Raw genomic sequence first — 24,077 nt, 5'->3', positions numbered from 1 at the left:
ATATACATAATCTACCCTCATGCACTCCCTTCTCTCCCACTGCACTGTCTCCTCTGCCCCCCCAGCACTCCCCTGTCTCTCACCCCCATGAAGTCTCGTCTCTGCCCCCCTGCTGTGTCACCCATGAACTATCTTCTCTGCCCCCCACTCTGTGAGCCATGCACGCTCTTCTCTGCCCCCCCCTCGCTCTCCCTTCTCACCCGTGCAGCATGCTGTCTATTCTCCGTGCTGTGATGATTGCAGTGTTCTTACAGCTGAGCTATACAGAGCTCAGTGCTGTTGTTCGCTGGTGTCAGGTGACATCCCTGCTTCTGACTGTATTCAGAAGCAAGGAGCATGGGAGGCTGCATTCATCACAGAGCGAGGAGAGAGACAGCTCACGGGGGAGGGGGGTCACAGTTACCCGGCACCATATAACATAATGAGCTGAGGACACCATTGGGCAAACAGCACTGATGGTGTCCTAGACACAGAGGGGAACCCTGTGTCTGTCCAGCACATACAGGACACAGATAGCAGCAGCGCATTGGTTGGGGGCCGGGGATCATCGCACTGTACCCGCCCAGCAGGGTGGCAACAAACTGTTCCCAGATTTGCATGTCAACATGGTCCTGCCCATGTTGACATGAAATGACCGGAAGTAGCAAAATCACAGCAGGAGCAGTCACATGACCCCTCTGAGCCTGGGGAGAGGGGCTGACAGCAGGGCAGGTAAGTGGTCACTATCTACTTACCTGCACCAATGTAGCCCAATAGTGTAAATAATAAAAAAAGCAAAATAAGCCGGATAACCCCTTTAAATTTCAAAATGTCCACTCATTTCTAGAATGTGAAATATTGGAACCAGAATAAAACTGTGAAAGAAGAACCGCTCTGCTGCAGACAAAATGTAGACCCAATACACCGGATAATGTGTGAGAGGTGGTTTATTTCTATGGATTTCGAAGTGAAACCCCACTTCTTCTTCAGGAAATTCACCGATCCACGGTTTTATTCTGGAATTCTGTTTTGGCCTAAGGGCGGCTTTGCACGTTGCGACATCGCAAGCCGATGCTGCGATGTGGCACGCGATTGTCCCCGCCCCCGTCGCAGGTACGATATCGTGTGATAGCTGGCGTAGCGAAAATTATCGCTACGCCAGCTTCACACGCACTCACCTGCCCTGCAACCGTCGCTGTGGCCGGCGACCCGCCTCCTTCCTAAGGGGGCGGGTCGTGCGGCGTCATAGCGACGTCACACGGCAGGCGGCCAATAGCGGCGGAGGGGTGGAGATTGGCAGGATGTAAACATCCCGCCCACCTCCTTCCTTCCGCATATCCTACGATATCCTATAGCGATGTGTGCTGCCGCAGGAGCGAGGAGCAACATCGGACCGTCGCATCAGCGTAATTATGGATTACGCCGACGCTGCACCGATGATACGATTACGACGATTTTGCGCTCGTTAATCGTATCATCTAGGCTTTACACAGTACGATGTCGCATGCGATGCCGGATGTGCGTCACTTTCAATTTGACCCCACCGACATCGCACCTGCGATATCGTAGTGTGCAAAGCCCGCCTAAGGGCATGGGGATTCTGCGGCAGCTACAACGTGCCTGTATTACTGGTTGTGTGTGTGCAACCAGCCCTCTTGATCTCTTCTCTGTTTTTTGGGTAAGACCCTATTGCGCTTGTCTATCCACAGTAATCCTTTTCTAGAATATAATACATTTTAAACTAAAACTGACTACTAGAGATGATCAGATCATGAAATATTCATATTTACCTGTTCCTGCATTTTTTTCCCAGGAAATTTGAGTTGTAAGTTTATCCTCTTAGTGACAGAGCCAATGTTGACCTTAATCACCAGGCCGAATTTTAGAAATCTGACCATTGTCAATTTATGATGTAATAACTTTGGAACGCTTCATCGTATCCCAGTTATTCTAAAACTGTTTATTCAAGATATTATACTTCATGTTATTGGTAAATTTAGGATGATATTTTTTGCATTTATTTGTGGAAAAAAATTGGAAATTTGTCAAACATTTTGAAAAATGAGCATTTGGCAAACTTTTAATTGTTATGCCCTTACACCAGAGAATTATGTAAAACAAAATAGTTAATAAACATTTCCCACATGTCTACTTTACATCAGCACTATTTTTAAAACATTTTGGGGGGTTTGAAGTTAGAAGGGTTAAAAGTTTATCAGCAATTTCTCAGTTTTCCAACAAAATTTATAACCATTTTTTTTAGGGATCACATTTTGTTACGTCACTGCCGGAGTCTGCTCCAGCGACTTCTGCTCCGATCGCCAGGCGACGCCGTGTTCCTGCCATGGATGGTGCTGGTGATGGGAGAGGAGTCGATGCCAGCGGTGGGCGCAGGCTCCGATCATCCACTGGGCTGGGTTATCTTGGGATCTGCAGTACCGCTGGCTGACTGTGGGTGGCATGTGTCTTCCAGCTGAAGTTGCCAGCGTTCAGCTACAGCCAATGGGAAGACACCACACCCTTCTTATTCCCCCTCCTGTCACATGACCACTGCCAGAGATAGTTCTGATTTTCCTGGCTCCTGTTATGTCCTATTCTGTTTGGTGATTCCTGTGTGTTGACTTCTGCGTGTTTTCTGACTACCCTCCTGCCTACTGTTTTTGTACCTTGCTACCCGATCCGGATTTGACCTCTGCTACATTTGCTGACTACGTCATTGCCTACCGATTCTGTCCCTGTTCCGCAATTCCTGGTTTGACCCTGCCTGACTACTACTCTCATCGGACTGCAGCCTTCCACAGGTAGTGATCTCCAGTTCCCTGTCTAATTCCAAATCCCTGTAGAGGGCTTAAAGGGTTTCAGGCTTCTGGGGGTCCTGCTTGGTGAGTGGCTTCCCTCTAGCCTCCCCTTTACAGCCCATCTGAGTCTGTGGATCCAGGCAGGCGTTACACATTTGAAGTGACTTTGAGAGGCCTAGGTGACAGAAAACACCCAAAAGTGAGAACATCCTACAAACTGGACTGTTCAAAACTATATCCTAAAAGTTTTTTAACCCTTCAGGTGCTTTACAGGAATTAATGCAAAAGAAAAAGTGCATTTTACCTACAAATGTTGCTTTAGTCCTTATTTATTCACTTTTACAAGAAATGGCACTCCAAAATGGACCCCAAAATTTGTTACTCAGTTTCTTCTGATTGTGCTGATGCCCCAAATGTTGTCAGGAACCTCTGTTTAGATATATGACCAGGCTTGGAAGGGAAGAAGCAATATTTGAATTTTGGAACACAAATTTGGCTGAAATGGCTTGCGGCCACCATGTCACACTTGCAGGGCTTCTAAAGTACCTAAACAGTAGATACCCCCCACAAGTGACCTCATTTTGGAAACTAGATCGCTCAAGGATTTTAATCAATCGGGGGAATAGTGAGCATTTTGAAACCACAGGTACTTAACAGAATTTGCTAACATCATGTCGTCATATTGAAAATGTTCTTTTTTTTCACAAAAATGTTGCTTTAGCACAGAATTTCTCACTTTTGTAAAAGATACCACAAAAAATTGGACCCCACAGTTTTTTACGCATTTTCTTACAGTATGAGCTCAGTGATACTGTATTTCACATGTAGTCAAAATGTTCTGTTTGGAAAAAATGAGAGGGTTCGGAATGGAAGGAGCAATTAAAAAGTGGCGCTGAGGAACAAGTTCCCTGAACAAACCCCATGAAAAGACATGTCTGCTGTTGCTAAGGGGTAATGTTCCTTATTATGTCCTATTTTACCTTTTAAAACACAACTTATGATAACAGTCCCATCAACATTGCCTGTGTATGAAAAGGGCTCTTTACGTTTTATAAGTTTGAGCATTCTTTATATCGATTGCAGCAGATTATTTCATGCCAGTGACTTCTTTCAAAGGGCACGCAGTCCTTGGACGTAACCTAGTGATGTTGATTCAATGTGGCATATAACAAATATGTCAGTTCAACATGAAAGGCTTGATTCAGCCAAGGATTTCATGTGATGTAAGAAAAAAGTCCATATATTGCTCATCCAGTCAGTGTGTTTTTTTGTTTTTTAAAAAAAAATAAATAAATAGTCAGTACTTGAAACTGATGTGCTGGAAACTGGAAAAAAAATGAGCCGACATAGGGATTTGAAAAAGTTTCATGAATGGGAAACAACTCGTCATGCCAGTTAATCCATGAGTATGTTTTGGATTATTTATGTCTTTATGTATTTTTTTGACAATGTTTCTTTTTTATCTTCACATTAGCCCATAGGTTATTTAGTAATTAAAGGGGTTTTCCCAAAAACACAGTTAATTTTAAAGTTTATTTTGATCATTAGATCTTGGAATAATAATTTCCACAATTGGATGTTATATAAAATGTTCCTGTGCTGAGATAATCTTATATATGTGTCCCTGCTATGTACTGTGTAATGGCCGTGTCTGACTGCACAGGAACATGGTCTGATCATACCACAGCTCCTGGGCAGGGGAGGAAGTGAAAAAGAGAATATGAAGACATTACAGCATGGGATCATAGCTGAAACTTTTTGTGAGGTAAAGCATTTTCCTACCTGCTTTTAAAAAATGTTTTACCTCAAAGAAAGAATCATTTGTGATCCTGTGCTGTAATGTTTGTATACTTTTTTACTTCCTCTCGGGCCAAGGCGTGGTATGATCAGACAATGTTTCTTTTCGGTCAGACACGGCCATTACAGAGTACATAGCAGGGACACATATATAAGATTATCTCAGCACAGGAATATTTTTTTATAACATCCAATTATGAAACTTATTATTATTCCAAGATCTAATGATTAAAATGAACTTCTTTTGTGGGAAACCCCTTCAATGTTTACCAGAAACTCTTCTGGTCATTAATTCATTCTCCGATTTTCTGTTGCAGAAAGGAATGTATTCTGGATTTCTGTGGGATACAACGGCTGGCATTGAACTGAAGAATGTTAGTTTACATGAAGCCCATCAAACCAATGGCAATGGCAAGCACTCATATTCACTACCCTACATTGCACATTTCAAGGTAACAGACCTCTGCCAGTCTGCCACTAATAAATTTCAGCTACCACAGGGCACTGGACTTGTACATAGTTCTAAGACTTTATCTAAATAACATTATGAAACTGAATCCTCACTATTGGCTTAACTTTTGATATTAGGAAACTATAATAAATTGCTGCCTCCTAAGGGTCAATAGCACGATATGTCAACTTATAGCAACATCCTCTCTATCGTTGTTTGTGTATATATTTGCATTTGTAACGGCGGTGTCCCTGCATAGATGCTGACATACGCACTGCTGCGGCTGTTCTGCATTTTCTCCCCTACATGTGCCAGCTGCTCTTAGGTCCTGTGCATGTCGCACAGGCCTTCTGACAATGCCATTGAGGCACGCACATTCCCAATTCTTAAAGGGGCACAGTGTGTGCAATCCTGAAGTTTCCCCAGCCTATTGCTGGGAGGCACTAGGTATTTAAGGCACCTTCTGATAAGGTGCTTAAGAAATACAGTGGTACCTCGCTTAACGAGTAACCCACTTAACGAGAATTTCGCTTAACAAGCAAAGCTTTCTGTAAATTTGTAACCCGGTTTACGAGAAAGTTTGCTGTACGAGCAAAATTCTCACCGCACACACTTCCGGTTCCGTACATCCACCGCGCTCTGACCCGCACTTGCAGCCCACACAAACACACAAATGTACGCACAAACACACACACGCACGCGCACACATACAGTATTACGCTCACCTTACCTTCCGTTCCACCGCCGGTCTCATAGTTCTTGTAGTTCCCGGTGTGAGGTATCAACCGGCTGTATTACAAAGGGCCGGTATGTTTTGCAGAAGCATGGGTGCTCTGCAATGTGAAGCTGGCTGGGACCTGTGGTTCCACAGGATTGCATTACATGTAGAGCCATGGAAGGGTGTGTGATGCTGATTACACACTCCTTACCACCTGTGGGTGTGGCTCCATGGGTTAAAGCAATCCTGTCTCTGAACCTGGGAGAGGTGTGTCTAGGGCAGTCTAGAGAGAGACTGGCTCTAGATGTCCAGTGTGTGTGCTGGAAACAAGTGAGAGCAGAGCCAGGAGCTTTGGGTGTATCAGCCTGCATGGAGGCTGAACACAAGGCTCTGATATTGAGTCTGAGGTGAGTGCGGCCAGGCCAGGGCTGTAGGGCCGAATCTCTCCAGGAGGAGAGACAGGCAGGGGTCTGCAGAGGGCCCTGGGTGCTGGAAGGAACCTTGGCTAGAGTTGTACGCTGGCAGGAGCCAGAGAGTGGGGAAGTTGCTAAACTTCCATTATGGACTTATTGTTTATGTTTGAGGGCAGTTTATGCTGAGTGTTTTAAATAAACTGCCAGAATTTCTATGAAGAGACTGTGTACGTGTGTTGCTGAAGCTACCTCACACCGCTGCAAGCGAGTGAAACCCCCACGTTGCAGGGCGCAACGTTACATATGGTGTCTCGAATGCGGGCATGCGGTCTGGTTGCTAGGGGCAACGCAGCCTGGTTGCTAGGGGCAACGGCCTAGGACATATTCCTGTGCATACGGACTGCTTGCGGTGGATCGGTGGGTCCACGAAAATTTTTTGAAGCGGTTTGCGGTGGATCGGCGGGTCCACGAAAATTGTCTGTGCACTCAAGCAGCTGGCGGTGGATCGGCGGGTCCACGAACAGGGACAGCGCTCTCAAGCACCTGGCGGTGAATCAGCAGGTCGTTGGGGACCCGTGCTGCAGTGGCGAGAGTCCAGCGACTGGAGGTTCCAGGCCAGCCGGAATTGCAAGGCCCTGCTTGGTGAGCAGTGATACACCACAGGCTGGAGATCCTGGTTGTACGGGCGGTACAACCCGGAAAGGTTAGTGGTTCTCTAACCCCCCCCCCTGTCTTTGACCACCGGGTATTACCCATTGGAGCGCCCCTCCTGTGCCTCTTTTTCGTTACAGCATGGAGGAGCTCCTGAACCAGCTGCTGCAGAGTCAGCAGCACCAACAGCATGTGCCTGGAGGTCCAGTGACAGCAGTGGGGGCTGAAAGCCAAAAAGAGGGAATGGTCCCTGCGGACATTGTGGAGGAGCTGTACCAGTTCCTGGTCCGGGGACAGCAGGAGCTGTCGGTGTGTAGCGATGTCACAGCCATGGACCATTTTGAGCGTTCCCTTCAGGGGCCAGTATGGACACTGGGTGCCCAGGGAGACAAGGGCAAACGGTGTGAACTGGGGGCTAAGGACATTGCATGGAAACCGCAAAAGGGGGCGGAGTCCCAGAAGGGAATAGTTGCCCATAAGGGGGTGGAGTCCCATAAAGGGGTGGTTGCCCATAAGGGGGTGGAGTCCCATAAAGGGGTGGTTGCCCATAAGGGGGTGGAGTCCCATAAAGGGGTGGTTGCCCATAAGGGGGTGGAGTCCCAGAAAGCGGTGGTCCCCCAAAAGAGAGCGGCGCATCCCAAATCCAAGGGTGAAGTGGTGCAGATGGACTGTAGCCAGGGACAACAGTGTTCATGCCTTAAGTGTCCTGTTTGCAATATAGACCACCCATCCGACGAGAAGCCACGTCTGTGTTCCGTGGAAGTGGATGGGGAATCTGTAACAGGAGTCGTAGACTCAAGGAGCTTGGTGACCCTGGTGAGGGCCACCTCTGATGTCCACTTGATTCCTGGAAGGAAGATCCACGTCGGCTGCACCCACAGTAATGAGACAGAATACCCGGTCTCCAGAGTGGTCATTAAGACAGCCTGGGACAGTGGTTCTCATGATGTTGCTGTAGTCTCAGATTTACTGCACCCAATTATTATAGGTTGGGACTCTAAATTATTTGTGCACTTGTGGAAGCAGGGGGACGTATACGGTTGCTTGTGTAAGAGCCGGAACAGCCCAAAGGAAACCCCACCACATTGGGAGGTGAAAAGGGGTCCTTGTTGTGCAGTTATGTGTGGTAAGGAGGAGATAGCACCTCCTAAAATTGACTGTCCTAAGTTAGGGGTGACCAAAGAAAATGATGGACGGACCCAACTTAGTGACATAAGGACTAAGGGAATAACCGATAGTGTGACCGTTAAAAACGGGGTAGCTCCAGAAAGGGAGGCAGATATCTGGTTAAGTGGGGACATGATAGTCCAGGACACCAGGGGGAGTGATGATGACTCCAGTAAAGACACTGACTCTAGTAAGGTGACAAACGAGTACAGTGTGGTACAGATGGGCGAGAAGGGCAAAACTTCCTCCCGACGCCGAAGACGTAATAAGCGCCGAGAGGGGGCACAGTGTAGGCCATCTGAGGGTGCAGAGAAAGTGATATGCCTGGTTAATGAAAACATGGTGCTAGTAACACCTGCTACGGAAGAGTCAGACAGTGATATCCTGCAAAAGAAAGAGGAATCAAAGACTGAACTGACACATTGTCACGACAGAAACCAGCAGGGTGAAATTGCAGGGGAGGAACCGACCAAAGACGTAATGGCGGTGTCTCCTATAATTTCCATGCATGAAGCTGGAGGTCTGTTGGATGATAGCGCTGTACGAGATGACATCCTACAGAACAATATAGGAGAAGGAATCCAGGGCAGTGTTGGTGGAGTACAAATCCACAAAGGTCATGGTGAGCAGACTGGTAAGCTACCCAGTGGTGAAGTGATGAATGTTGAAAATGGTGCCAAGGTTCTAAGAAGAACAGAGTACCGTGCTGAAGGGCGTAACACCCTGGTAGAAGGCGATGCTGTAAATGCCCAAGAGAAGGCAGAGGGTGACACTGCAGAGACCCAAGTGGAAGTTGGAGGGAATGCAGTGAAGTCCCAAGACACAGCAGGTGCTGTAAAAGCGGAAAGAGCCTCTGAGGAAGAGGTGAAGTCTGGACATGAGGTCTCATCAGAAGCTGAGAGCCTGACTGACTCAGTGGGTAAGACCAAGATCGCAGACAAGAAGATTGGCTCAGCTAAGAGCCTGAAACCCAAACGTTCTGAAGCTGAGATGGAAGGAGCCTCAGAAATAGTGTGTCGTAGACCAGAGAGGTCCGCAAGTGAAGACTCATTCAAGAGGATGAGCAAAGACCATCTGCAACAAGAGATACTTCTTAGGCAGGCTACTGAGAGTCGAGTAAGGGAGCTGGAGAAAGAAGTGGCTGAGCTCCGAAGTCGCTTGGCAGAGTACCAGTCCAAGTCCCAGGGAGCCTTGGAGCAGATGGAGCAGCGAGTGTCAATCCTGACCAAACATGTTGAAGCAGGGGAGGCCCAAAGAGAGCTGACTTTGGAAGCTAAACTTGACAAGCATGTGGCAGGGATGAATGAGACTTCTGTAGTCAAGTGCATGGTGGATATACCTAAGGACTTAAGAGAAGCGTGTGCCACCGAGTGCATGCATGACGAATTTAAGAGAGCTGTGGAAGCGTGTGAGGTCTACTGTACCCCAGGGGCTGAACAGTTAGTGATATTGTCCACCAGTGAAATTACTGGGCAGCGGGTGGCTATTCTAAAGGACATGCACTTCAGATGTGTTCGTATGAAGTGGCAGGTCCAACTGCAAAAGGAAGAAGCCACTAGACAGCTAGCGTATAAAAGGAAAGCGCAGAGTCTGGCGGAAGATATTGTCCAAGTACCCCGGGCTCTGGTGGGGAGAGTCATTGGAAAAACCGGACGAGTCATGCAAGACATGGTGAATAAATCAGGATTGGTGAGATTAAGAATCCCTGCTGCTAATGAGAGCAAGATACCCAGGGAAGCTGGTATGGTTCCGTTCGTCTGTGTCGGGACTGTAGAGAGTCTTGGAAACATTCGAAGCCTTATTGAATATCGGGTACACCATGTACGTGACATGGAGCGGTTGTGGCAAGAAAACCTGAAAATTAAGGAGCAGCTTCGCCAACTGTGTGGGGGACAGCAGCCGTCTTCCACCCGTTGTTCAGGGGAAAGAAGTGGAAGATGGCGTGTCGGTCCAGTAGTTCAGACACGCGATAAAAGGAATCGCCGACAGAGTGGTAACCTACAATGTACTGTAGATAGTGGCCGCTATGAGCTTAGAGTTCCCGACAGTAGCCTTGGGGGTACTCAAGAAAGCCTAGGTTCGGACAAGACTGTAGGTTTGACTGGGGACATGTCTCTCTACTACGGTGACCCTGGGAGGGGGTCAGGGAGAGAACGGTCTGGAAATGGGACGTCCTTTAACCCTAGGTTGACCAGACAGGGTTTGGTGACAGTGTCGGGCGATGCCTCAGGGACTACTGCTCTTGGACGGCCCTCTCAACTGGTGGGGCATGGCAACGGGGATGCCCTGTCTCGCGGCCCCAGGTCGTTGGCAAGTGTTCTCCCCTACGGGTTTGAACAGAGGGGGAGGGTATGTGAGGTATCAACCGGCTGTATTACAAAGGGCCGGTATGTTTTGCAGAAGCATGGGTGCTCTGCAATGTGAAGCTGGCTGGGACCTGTGGTTCCACAGGATTGCATTACATGTAGAGCCATGGAAGGGTGTGTGATGCTGATTACACACTCCTTACCACCTGTGGGTGTGGCTCCATGGGTTAAAGCAATCCTGTCTCTGAACCTGGGAGAGGTGTGTCTAGGGCAGTCTAGAGAGAGACTGGCTCTAGATGTCCAGTGTGTGTGCTGGAAACAAGTGAGAGCAGAGCCAGGAGCTTTGGGTGTATCAGCCTGCATGGAGGCTGAACACAAGGCTCTGATATTGAGTCTGAGGTGAGTGCGGCCAGGCCAGGGCTGTAGGGCCGAATCTCTCCAGGAGGAGAGACAGGCAGGGGTCTGCAGAGGGCCCTGGGTGCTGGAAGGAACCTTGGCTAGAGTTGTACGCTGGCAGGAGCCAGAGAGTGGGGAAGTTGCTAAACTTCCATTATGGACTTATTGTTTATGTTTGAGGGCAGTTTATGCTGAGTGTTTTAAATAAACTGCCAGAATTTCTATGAAGAGACTGTGTACGTGTGTTGCTGAAGCTACCTCACACCGCTGCAAGCGAGTGAAACCCCCACGTTGCAGGGCGCAACGTTACACCGGGTACATCGCGACGTCCTCGCAGCAAACTACAAGTACCATGAGGCCGGCGGTGGAACGGAAGGTAAGGTGAGCATATAATATGTGTACCTTCCGTTTCATCGACGACCTCCTGGGTCCTGTAGTTCTCCGCTCCACTCCAGGCTGTGCATCGGCATCCATAGCGACGAAGCAGTAACTTCCTGTCAGACTCTACTCAAAGGCAGCGCGCTGGCCAATCCGAGGCAAGCAGCTCTGCCTTTGACGTCAGCGCGCTGGGAGCGGAAGTTGCTCCCTCGTCGTTATGGTAACCCGATACACAGCCCGTACCGGAGAACAGCAAGTCCCAGGAGACCGGTGATGGAACGGAAGGTAAGGTCAGCATATAATATGTGCGTGTGCTTGTGTGTTTGTGTGAGTTTGTGTGTGTTTTTACGTGTTTGTGTGCGTTTGTGCATGTGCGGAATGACAGAATAGGGGACCAGGATGGGACAGTTAACAAGTTGTGGAACGAATCGTCTGCATTGCAATGATTTCCTATGGGAAATCTTGCTTTGCTGAACAAGTAACGTGGTTAACAAGCACAGTCCCAGACCGGATTGTTCTCGTTAAGCAAGGTACCACTGTATTGTTTCTAGTTAGTCCTGTGTTTTCTAGTTTATCAGGCCCTTGAACCTGTATCCTGACCTGTAAATAAAACCAGTATCTATCCTGCCTATATCTGAATGTGACAGTTCCTGTATCCCGATTCTCCCAGAGTACCTGACCTAGTAGTCTGGACTGTACCAGAGTCTGTTCCTGAACACACCTTGTGTGAACCAACCTGAAGCAACCGTCCTGTTTGAATTAATACCAGTGTCCACCCTACCTGTAACTCCTGCCTGCTATTAGGAGCTCAATGGACTGCCCTGGAGAGGTACCTGGTGTCTACTGGCAGCCAAGTCCAAACTCTCAATCAGAGGCTCTGTTGAATACTCGATGGGCACTTAGTCACGCCCCTTAAGATAAGCACGGCCCGTGGTGCAGTGGGTCCACAGCCGAATGCGTGGTAGCATTGATTTATTCACGTTTTGATGCTCTGAATACTTAAGTATTGAGCATATGAAGACTTTAACATCAAGCAGTTAATACATGGGTATGAACTTATGTGCAAAGCAGGAATCAAATTTAGGAAGCTCTGCTGATTAAATATTGAATTATGTTTTGTTCCACAAAAAAAAAGGAAAGAATTTAATTCTGTAGATATCGTTTCCTGTTGCAAAACAACTGCATCCGGTCGATGAGGCGTTTATAAGAGAAATATCACAAGTACGAAATGTAACATTTTGTGGCATGACTTGAATGAACAAACAACTGGTATAGACACATTCTTTGTGTTTCCAGTTTCTACACTTGTTGGCTTAAGGCCCCGTCACACTAAGCAACATCGCTAGCAACATCGCTGGTAACGAACAACTTTTGTGACGTTGCTAGCGATGTTGCTGTGTGTGACATCCAGCAACAACCTGGCCCCTGCTGTGAGGTCGTTGGTTGTTGCTGAATGTCCTGGGCCATTTTTTAGTTGTTGCTGTCCTGCTGTGAAGCACAGATCGCTGTGTGTGACAGCGAGACAGCAACAACTAATGTGCAGTGAGCAGGGAGCCGGCTTCTGCTGAGGCTGGTAACTAATGTAAACATCGGGTAACCAAGAAGCCCTGTCCTTGGTTACCGATATTTACCTTTGATACCAGCCTCCTCCGCTCTCACTGCCTGTGCTGCCGGCTCCTGCTCTGTGCACAGATAGCTGCAGCACACATCAGGCAATTAACCCGATGTGTGCTGTAACTAGGAGAGCAAGGAGCCAGCGCTCAGTGTGCGCTGCTCCCTGCTCTGTGCACATTTAGCTGCAGCACACATCGGGTTAATTAACCTGATGTGTGCTGTAACTAGGAGACTGGGGGCTGGTCACTGGTTGCTGGTGAGCTCACCAGCAACTCGTGTAGCCACGCTCCAGCGATCCCTGCCAGGTCAGGTTGCTGGTGGGATCGCTGGAGCGTCGCAGTGTGACATCTCACCAGCAACCTCCTAGCAACTTACCAGCGATCCCTATCGTTGTTGGGATCGCTGGTAAGTTGCTTAGTGTGACTGGACCTTTAGAGAGCCTTTCTTCCCCAACAACCTCCATATACAAGAGGCCTCAACTATGCTTAGTTTCGTGTGCTGTTAATAATTAATGATTAAGCCGATGCCTGACTTTTTTGGCAGCATCTTATCTCCTGGAGAGCAAAACGATCGGTCTTTGATAATCGAACAGGCCACATCATTCTCTTCCCCAATATCATGTGTTGGGTAAAGGTTTAGAGGCGTCCATGCATATTAGACTTCCAGCTGAAAGGAGCGTATAGCCAATAAATTCCATCAAAAGAATTATTTATATGCATTTGATTACAAAGTTCTGTGATTTGGTTACTTGTCTTTAGCATTGTGCGTCTCCTTCCCCATTCTCTGTGTGTATATAGATATATATAGATATACATTCATATGAAAAAGTTTGGGCACCCCTATTAATGTTAACCTTTTTTCTTTATAACAATTTGGGTTTTTGCAACAGCTATTTCAGTTTCATATATCTAATAACTGATGGACTGAGTAATATTTCTGGATTGAAATGAGGTTTATTGTACTAACAGAAAATGTGCAATCCACATTTAAACAAAATTTGACAGGTGCAAAAGTATGGGCACCTCAACATAAAAGTGACATTAACCCCTTAACGACCGCGGGCCGTAAAATTACGTCCTAAATGACATAATCTTACTGCCCGCGGTCCTCCGGCGGCAGCATGCCGCGATCGGCACACATCTCAGCTGATTTTCACAGCTGAGATGTGTGCCTGCTAGGCACGAGCAGAATCGTTATCTGCTCTTGCCGATTAACCCCTTATAATGGCGCTGTCAATACATGACAGCGCCATTATAAGCGCAATCGCGGTAAAGTTTTACTTACCGCCGAAACCGGAAGTCACGTGACGTGATCACGTGACTCCCGATAGTTGTCATGGTAGTACAGGGTCATGTGATGACTCCTGTACTACACATGAATTGGTTTCACTTTCGCTGTGCCCGGGGCACAGCAAAAGAGAAAGACAGCGTATCTGCTGTTTACAGCCTTCCAGCTGTGATCAGCAGATACTGCAGAGCGATCGGAATGCTGATCGCAATAGCCCCCTAGGGGGACTAGTAAAATAAAAAAAAAAAGTAAAAAAATAAGTTTTAAAAAATTAAAAAAAAACAAAAAAACCTAAAAGTTCAAATCACCCCCCATTCGCCCCATTGAAAATTAAAGGGTTAAAAAAATAAAAAATATACACACATTTGGTATCGCCGCGTTCAGAAACGCCCGATCTATCAAAATATAAAATCAATTAATCTGATCAGTAAACGGTGTAGCGGCAAAAAAATTCCAAACGCCAAAACGACGTTTTTTTGTCGCCACAACTTTTGCGCAAAATGCAATAAGAGGCGATCAAAACGTAGCATCTGCGCAAAAATGGTACCGTTAAAAACGTCAGCTCGAGACGCAAAAAATAAGCCGTCATTGAGCCTAAGATCCCGAAAAATGAGAACGCTACGGGTCACGGAATATGGCGTAAAACGTGCGCCACTTTTTTCGGACAAACTTCCGATTTTTTTTTTTAACCCCTTATATAAAAGTAAACCTATACATGTTTGGTGTCTACGAACTCGCACTGACCTGAGGCATCACACCCATACATCAGTTTTACCATATAGTGAACACAGTGAATAAAATATCTCAAAAACCATAGTGCTATCGCACTTTTTTTGCAATTTTTCAGCATTTGGAATTTTTTTGCCATTTTCTAGTACACAATATGGTAAAACTGATGGTTTCATTTAAAAGTACAGCTCGTTCCGCAAAAAATGAGCCCTCACATGACCATATTGACTGAAAAATAAAAAAGTTACGTCTCTCAGAAAAAGAATGGCGAAAAAAAAAAACGGAAAGCGAAAAATCGGCCGGTCGTGAAAGGGTTAATATTTTTTTTTTAGATCCTCCTTTTGCAAAAATCACAGCCTCTAGTCGCTTCCTGTAGCTTTTAATGAGTTCCTGGATCCTGGATGAAGGTATATTTGACCATTCCTGTTTACAAAACAATTCCAGTTAAGTTTGATGGTCGCCTAGCATGGACAGTGTGCTTCAAATCATCCCACAGATGTTCAATGATATTCAGGTCTGGGGACTGGGATGGCCATTCCAGAACATTGTAATTGTTCCTCTGCATGAATGCCTCAGTAGATTTGGAGTGGTGTTTTGGATCATTGTCTTGCTGAAATATCCATCCCCTGCATATCTTCAACTTCGTCACTGATTCTTGCACATTATTGTCAAGAATCTGCTGATACTGAGTTGAATCCATGCGACCCTCAACTTTAACAAGATTCCCGGTGCTGGCATTGGCCACACAGCCCCAAAGCATGATGGAACCTCCACCAAATTTTACTGTGGGTAGCAAGTGCTTTTCTTGGAATGCCGTGTTTTTTTGCCTCCATGCATAACGCCTTTTTCTATGACCAAACAACTCAATCTTTGTTTCATCAGTACACAGGACCTTCTTCCAAAATGTAACTGTCTTGTCCACATATGCTTTTGCCTACCTCAGGCGACTCTGTTTGTGGCGTGCTTGCAGAAACGGCTTCTTTCGCATCACTCTTCCATACAGCTTTTTTTTGTGCAACGTGCGCTGTATTGTTGACCGATGCACATTGACACCATCTGCAGCAAGATGATGCTGCAGGTCTTTGGAGGTGGTATGTGGATTGTCCTTGACTGTTCTCACCATTCTTCTTCTCTGGATTTCTTATATTTTTCTTGGCCTGCCACTTCTGGGCTTAACAAGAACTGTACCTGTGTTCTTCCATTTCCTTACTATGTTCCTCACAGTGGAAACTGACAGTTTAATCTCTGAGACACCTTTTTGTATCCTTCCCCTGAACAACTATGTTGAATAATCTTTGTTTTCAGATCATTTGAAAGTTGTTTCGAGGAGCCTATGATACCACTCTTCATAGGAGATTCAAATAGGAGAACAACTTGCAAGTGGCCACCTTAAATACCTTTTCTCATGATTGGATACACCTGCCTATGAAGTTCAAAGCTCAATGAGGTTACAAAACCAATTTAGTGCTTTAGTAAGTCAGCAAAAAGTAGTTAGGAGTGTTCAAATCAAGAAATTGATAAGGGTGCCCATACTTTTGCAACGGTCAAATTTTGTTTAAATGTGGATTGCACATTTTCTGTTAGTACAATAAACCTCATTTCAATCCAGAAATATTACTCAGTCCATCAGTTATTAGATATATGAAACCGAAATAGCTGTTGCAAAAACTCAAATTGTTATAAAGAAAAAAGGTTAACATTAATAGGGGTGCCCAAACTTTTTCATATGACTGTATGGGCATGTCCTCTGCGTGTCATGTTTTCATATTCATGTGAGCCTCTGCTTATCAAACAGCGTATCCTTATAAAAATTATTCATTGCGATTTGCTAAAAGATTCTGCAGTGAATAATTTCAATGATATACAGTTTATTAGTTTTGCTGTGGATTTCTAGCATATTTTCCTAGTGCATCACAGTTCATTTCTGGCAGAACACTTCGCCCTGGATATTTATTTATATACACTGCATATTTACAGTGCTGGCCAATAGTATTGGCACCCCTGCAATTCTGTCAGATAATACTCAGTTTATTCTTGAAAATGATTGCAATCACAAATTCTTCGGTATTATTATCTTCATTTATTTTGCTAGCAATGAAAAAACACAAAAGAGAATGAAACAAAAATCAAATGATTGATCATTTCACACAAAACTCCAAAAATGGGCCAGACAAAAGTATTTGCACCCTTAGCCTAATACTTGGTTGCACAACCTTTAGCCAAAATAACTGCAAACAACCGCTTCTGGTAACCATCAATGAGTTTCTTACAATGCTCTGCTGGAATTTTATACCATTCTTCTTTGGCAAACTGTTCCAGGTCCCTGAGATTTGAAGGGTGCCTTCTCCAAACTGCCATTTTGAGATCTCTCCACAGGTGTTCTATGGGATTCAGGTCTGGACTCCTTGCTGGCCACTTTAGTAGTCTTCAGTGCTTTCTATCAAACCATTTTCTAGTGCATTTGGAAGTGTGTTTTGTGTCATTGTCCTGCTGGAAGACCCATAACCTCTGAGGAAGACCCAGCTTTCTCACACTGGGCCCTACATTATGCTGAAAAATTTGTTGGTAGTCTTCAGACTTCATAATGCCATGCACACGGCCAAGCAGTCCAGTGCCAGAGGCAGCAAAGCAACCCCAAAACATCAGGGAACCTCCGCCATGTTTGACTGTAGGGACCGTGTTCTTTTCTTTGAATGCCTCTTTTTTTTTCTGTAAACTCTATGTTGATGGCTTTTCCCAAAAAGCTCTAATTTTGTCTCATCTGACCAGAGAACATTCTTCCAAAACGTTTTAGGCTTTCTCAGGTAAGTTTTGGCAAACTCCAGCCTGGCTTAGTAAGAAGTGGGGTCTTCCTGGGTATCCTACCATACAGTCCCTTTTCATTCAGACGCCGACGGATAGTACGGGTTGACACTGTAGTACCCTCGAACTGCAGGGCAGCTTGAACTTGTTTGGATGTTAGTCGAGGTTCTTTATCCACCATCCGCTCAATCTTGCGTTAAAATCTCTCGTCAATTTTTCTTTTCCTTCCACATCTAGGGAGGTTAGCCACAGTGCCATGGGCTTTAAACTTCTAAATGACACTGCGCACCGTAGACACAGGAACTTTCAGGTCTTTGGAGATAGACTTGTAGCCTTGAGATTGTTCATGCTTCCTCACAATTTGGATACTCAAGTCCTCAGACAGTCCTCAGACACTTCAAATGAAGATAATAATACCAAAGAATTTGTGATTGCAATCATTTTCAAGAAGAAACTGAGTATTATCTGACAGAACTGCAGGGGTGCCAATACCTTTGGCCAGCACTGTATCTCCAGTACATTCTACTGCATTTTACACAGAATGGATTCAGTCCCACCAGTTCTGTCCCCGCTGGTTCTGTCTTCAGGACTATATTTACTATCCTTGAAAAATATTTGTGGATTTTTAAACTTTTTTTTAATCTGACAGATTGCCTTCCTTACCCCCACCCCTCCCTGCTCCACCCTATGTACTCAGCTGATAAGTGCATGAATGCATATGGCGAAGTTCACAAAAGCTTTCTAATTTTAAATGTAATTACTAAATGTATGACCAGCCTTAGACATATAAAGAGACAGTCTACAATGCTGAAATTTGTTAACAATGAATATAGGAATGTGAATATTCATTACTGATAAGAAAATATATAAATACTAAGATACTTGGCATATAAAAAAAGGTCAGTTTTATGTGAGCCCAACAGCCAACGTCAAGGTGTATCTCTGTGACGCTAACTCCTCCAATTTGTGGGCAGATAGGAACTTATTAATAAAGAATTAAAATCACCTAAAGCTGATAAGTGCTCAATCAAAAGGCATGACCCCATAATTAAGGCCAGAATCACACTTGTGAGAGACTCGTGCGAGTCTCACATCGCATCACCCGGCATGGCCTGCAGCTCTCCTGACAGGAAGCGGGATGGCAGCATGTATTTCTATGCAGCTGAGAAGCTCCTATCCAGAGAGCATCAGGCCATGCCGGGTGATCCGATGCGAGACTCACGTGAGTCTCTCACAAGTGTGACTCCAGTCTTACGTAAAAAGACTGATGGCACTTCCTAACATGCAAGTGTGAACAGGTGCATACTGAACATGAGATATAACAAAACAAATAAAGAGACAGTTGCACTCTACAATGCTAACATATCTTACCAATTAATATATGAATATGACCATGCATTACTGATAAGAAAATATTTATAAAAATGTAGATACTTGGCATATAAAAAAGGCAAGTTTTATGTAAACCCAACAGCCTACGACATGGTGTATCTCTACTGTTTGATCCCTATCTACTCTAATGCTTCTCTTTGGGTTAAAAAAAAACCCCTCCACGTTATAGGCATATAGGAACCTGCTAATAAAGAATTAAAATCACCTGAGGCTGATAAGGTGTTGTTACGTCACCGCCGGAGTCTGCTCCAGCGACTTCTGCTCCGATCGCCAGGCGACGTCGTGTTCCTGCCGTGGATGGTGCTGGTGATGGGAGAGGAGTCGATGCCAGCGGCACCAGTGGGCGCAGGCTCCGATCATCCACTGGGCTGGGTTATCTTGGGATCTGCAGTACCGCTGGCTGACTGTGGGTGGCGTGTGTCTTCCAGCTGAAGTTGCCAGCGTTCAGCTACAGCCAATGGGAAGACACCACACCCTTCTTATTCCCCCTCCTGTCACATGACCACTGCCAGAGATAGTTCTGATTTCCTGGCTCCTGGTCCACCCTATTCTGTTTTGTGATTCCTGTGTGCTGACTTCTGCGTGTTTTCTGACTACCCTTCTGCCTGCTGTTTTTGTACCTCGCTGCCCGATCCGGATTTGACCTCTGCTCCATTTTCTGATTACGTCCTTGTCTGCCGATTCTGTCCCTGTTCTGCTATTCCTGGTTTGATCCTGCCTGACTACTACTCTCATCGGACTGCAGCCTTCCACAGGTAGTGATCTCCAGGGCCCTGTGTAATTCCAAATCTCTGTATAGGGGTTAAAGGGTTTCAGGGTTCTGGGGGTTCTGCTTTGTGAGTGGCTTCCCTCTAGTCTGTCCATTACATCCCCCCTGAGTCTGTTGATCCAGGCAGGTGTTACAGGTGTGCTCAATTAGAAGGCATGACTCCATAATCTAAGTAAAAAGACTGATGGCATTTCCTAACATGCAAGTGTGAAGCCCCACAGGTGGTGTGTCGTTGTCGGTGCGTTACCTTCAGGGACTCCACGTTGCTGGATCTCCGTCACTGGTAGGAAATCTTCTGTTTTGATCGTGACGCCACTCTCAGTATTGCGGTCAGTGGGGACCGCCACTGCAGGTTAGGGGACGCCTGGGGCTGATGGTGTGTGCAGTTAGTTGGAATAGCCTCCTGAGAGTGAGGCAAGCCCCAGGGCCCAGTGTAAGTTTGTAGTACCACAAGGCGCAGAATGACCACACAGGCAGGAATGTCTTTCAAGGGCTTTACTCACATTTGATGGCAGGGTGAGTAGCCCGGGCGTAGCTGAGATGAACCAGGTGGGAACCAGGTATCCTTCAGGCTGACTTTATGAGGGTGACTACTGACTCGCCTTCCTTAGCCCTTGGTGGTTTGGGGTGACCCCGACTTTTAGTCCCTATGGGGGTCACCCAGGGAAGATGCTGCAGCCTCTCTCTCCCCTTCGTTCGCCGTATGCTTGTTCCCCGGACCAGGCCACTCCAGCTTCTTGCCTCCTATGACCTATGGGCCCTCACTGCGGTTACGTGGCTGCGGCTTTTGTGGTGATGTGGTGTGGGCTTTGAGAGCCCCACACCGGCAGGTTTAGCAGAAGAAAGCTGGATCTATCTTCGCTTCGGGATCTGCCGCCCGGTTGGGCCTGGTGCTCTCTAGCAGTCTCCTTACTTCCCACTCCGTGCACTCCCTAGCTGAAGCTGGCTTTCAGGTAGCACTCCTAGTTGACCGTTCTGTAGCCACTGCGCGGGCGCTGTTAGACAGCAACAGCCCCACAGGTCTGCTCCTCACTGAGCCCTATGGAGTTCTGCTCTAACTGACTCACTGCTCCTCCTCTCCTGTTCTTGCCTACGCCACCTAGCAACCAGACTCTCCACCACACCCCTTGAGAGGAGATGGAGGCTCTACCCCCTCCACTATTCCAGTGAAGGTGAAGGCTTGCCCCCTCCTGGGATCCCCAGGGGTCCTCTCATGGGTAGATGTGTGAGACCTGATCACTATGCGCCTGTGTTCCACACCCCTGTCAGCCTTCTGGATTACCTGTGTTGTACTGTCCCCAGCATGGGTGCAGTACTCAGTGGTGCCTGACCAGGTCAGGGGCGCCACATTCCCCCTTAGTTATCACCAGCACGTCCTCGGGCTGCAAGACAACATTTTAAAATGCATAAAACATTAAAACATGTAAAACATTTTTAAAACCACCAGGTATCAGACATCACCACCCTCCACCCACAAGTCCGTTAACCCACCCAAAACCCTCTCAGGAGGCAGGTCACCGGTCCTGTTGGCAACCAGGTCTGGGCCATCTACTTCCCCAGACCTTTCCTCCAATCTTCCTCTCCCGTTGGCCGCGACTTCAGCCACTTCTGGCAGGATGTAGAGGCGGCTTACATGGGCTGGTGGTTTCAGGGTATACCTGGCCTGGTGGATCCGCGCCGTCAGCCTCTTCTGGCAGGATGCAGAGGCGGCCTCCACAGTTGGTGCTGACCAGGTACCCTCTTTGTGGTGGTGAGCCAAGGCCCCATAAACAGGCGTGCTCTCTGGTCGCAGGTGAGCCAAGGCCCTTTTCTACGGACGGGCCCCCCTGGTTGCAGACGAGCCAAGCCCCTAAACAGGCTGGCCCTGGTGGTGGTGCCACTGGTGTAACTATTTACACTGCGAGAGTTTGTGGCTATAGCAAGTTCATAGCCTTAAAGTTTATTTCTCACAATAGTTTTTGTGGGCGCATTTCTTAAACGTTGCAAACAAAACTTGTCAAAACTTCAACTGGTAACTTGCTGTATTTCTTTACTTCTCTCTACTCTACTCCTCCGTTTCACCAGGGCGTGGGCATGTAGGGCACCGGCACCCGTGACTTTCTTGCTCTCCGTCGTCGTCCGTGGTTGTTTCATCTGTAGGATCTTTGTCTGTGGTTGTTTCATCTGTAGGTTCTTTATCTTTCCTTTCTTGGTCTTCATCTGTTTCTACATCTGGTTCTTTATCTCTGTCTTTTCTTTCTTGTCTGGGACATGGTGCTACGTCTAAGGCATAGTAGCCCCTTTCTCCTTGATGCAAGGTGAACTGTACTAAGTCCCCAATTTTCAAATTTCTGCCTGAATGTCCTCTGGGCAGGTGGGCTTGAACATCTCTCCGATTCACAAATATGCCCTCTTTTATTCCTTTTACTACAATAAAGCCGTATCCGCTTTTCAAGTTGAAGTCCTCTACTATTCCTCTGTAAAGGGGTCCTCTAGCCTGGGCTTTGGACCTTCTTAGGCACCTTTTCTCCTCCAGGTCTCTGGCTGTGACCTCTCTCTGCTCTGGAGACTGTGGTGTTGGAGGATACTTTGTTCTGCTACGCCTTGTCTTGCGGGCTGGGTTCATGCCTGCAGGCTCCCAGGTGAGGTCTTTGGGCTGATCTTCGTCTGCTGACGGTGTCAAGTCTTCCTCCTCCCAGCGGGAATAGGGCAGCATCTCCGGCTCTGGGTAGGGGTCTGCTGCGGTTGGCGTCGGAGTCAGCCCTTCTGCTTCCTGGCCTCCTCTCCCCCTTAGTTCTTCTTGGCACTCCTTTGGTGGCAGTGCTGGGGATGGGCTTTCTTCAGCTGGTCTGGGCGGTGGACTCTCTGGCGCAGCTGCAGGGGTTGCCTGTATTTCCTTGGGGGTATGCGGAGGGAGCAGATACCGATCCACCATCTCTTGCGGGAACTGGGCCTCCAGATCAGCCTTCAGCTTCCAGTATTCGGGGTCCTCTCCTATCAGGGTCTTCCTAGCAGGGACCTCTCTGGACTGGGGAGCGGTGTCTGCTCTGGCCTTGCAGGCCGGGGAAAATAGTGATGCAATCTCTTGGCGGGCCGCGCCCTGTATGGCGGCGGCCTGGTCTTGGCGGGCCGCGCCTGGTATGGCGGCGGCCTGGTCTTGGCGGGCCGCGCCCTGTATGGCGGCGGCCTGAATTGGCGTTTCTGTCGCGGCCGGTTCCTGGCGGGCCGGACTGGACACTGCAGCCGCGGTCTCACTTGGAGTCGCAGCCTCGATGGGGTCCGTGCAGGCTGAGTCGGGCGTCGCGGCAGTGATCGGAGCTTGGCGGGCCGCACCCGGCGGGGCTGCGGCCTGGTTCAGCATATCACTTGCGGCGCGGACGAGCGTCGCTGCTGCGTTGGGGTCTTGGCGGACCGGGTTCAGCAGGGTGGCAGCCTGGGTCAGCGTCACACCTGCAGCACGGATGAGCACTGCCGTGGTGGTCGGAGCCCGGCGGGACAGGCGAGGCATCGCTGCAGCGGCCTGGGCTTGGCGGGCCGCACCTAGCGTGGCTGCGGCCTGGTTCGGTGGCGCCGCGCCGGGCGCCTCTTCCGGGACCGCGGGCGTGGCAGCAGGGATCGGGGCACTTGTGCTGGCCGGGGCATCACTCGACTCACCCATCTGTGGCAGCATCGGGGTCTGCGTCGTCGCCGCTCGGTCTGGCATGCGTCGCGCGGCTCCCTCCTCGTAGGTCCGCACCGCCGCAGCCATCTCCAGGAGCTCCGTGCGTTCTTCCCTAAGCTGTCGCACAATCCCGGCCTCCAGCCGGTCGCAGAAGATGGCAAGCTCCCGGCACCACCAGGCAGCAGTGCCTGGTTCTGGGTATCCGCGTCTGGACTCCATTTCCTCTAGCACGCTGCTGGCTTCTTCTCTGCTCCGCCGTCTCTGGACGCTTCCGCTTTCTTCATCAGCAAGGTCAGAACTCTGCAGGGGATCTCTGGGTAGCCACACCTCTTCGTGGGCGGTAACTTCTTCCAGCGCGGGCTGCTGTTGTTTTTCAGCGCGCTTTTCATGGTGGCAATATGGCGGCGCTTCCAATTTTTCAAGCGGACCGCCTAGGCACATGGTCACCTGTCTGAACAGGTCTAGTCCTTATCCTGTTCGTGACGCCAGATGTGAAGCCCCACAGGTGGTGTGTCGGTGTCGGTGCGTTACCTTCAGGGACTCCACGTTGCTGGATCTCCGTCACTGGTAGGAAATCTTCTGTTTTGATCGTGACGCCACTCTCAGTATTGCGGTCAGTGGGGACCGCCACTGCAGGTTAGGGGACGCCTGGGGCTGATGGTGTGTGCAGTTAGTTGGAATAGCCTCCTGAGAGTGAGGCAAGCCCCAGGGCCCAGTGTAAGTTTGTAGTACCACAAGGCGCAGAATGACCACACAGGCAGGAATGTCTTTCAAGGGCTTTACTCACATT

At 47.9% G+C, this 24,077-nt stretch overlaps 1 protein-coding gene across 1 annotated transcript in view; it reads left to right on the top strand.

Moving 5' to 3' along the window:
- EEPD1 (endonuclease/exonuclease/phosphatase family domain containing 1) overlaps window positions 1-24,077 on the top strand; it is a 195,974-nt gene that overhangs the window by 158,855 nt on the left and 13,042 nt on the right. Inside the window, exon 4 of the mRNA XM_075315131.1 lies at window positions 4,892-5,026. Within this exon, the coding sequence (XP_075171246.1) occupies window positions 4,892-5,026 (135 nt within the window). The remainder of the gene's footprint in view (window positions 1-4,891; window positions 5,027-24,077) is intronic.

Source organism: Anomaloglossus baeobatrachus, chromosome 6 (assembly GCF_048569485.1).
Source record: "Anomaloglossus baeobatrachus isolate aAnoBae1 chromosome 6, aAnoBae1.hap1, whole genome shotgun sequence".
In the NCBI taxonomy this organism is placed as follows: domain Eukaryota; kingdom Metazoa; phylum Chordata; class Amphibia; order Anura; family Aromobatidae; genus Anomaloglossus; species Anomaloglossus baeobatrachus.
This window is presented reverse-complemented; position numbering and strand designations above follow the sequence as displayed.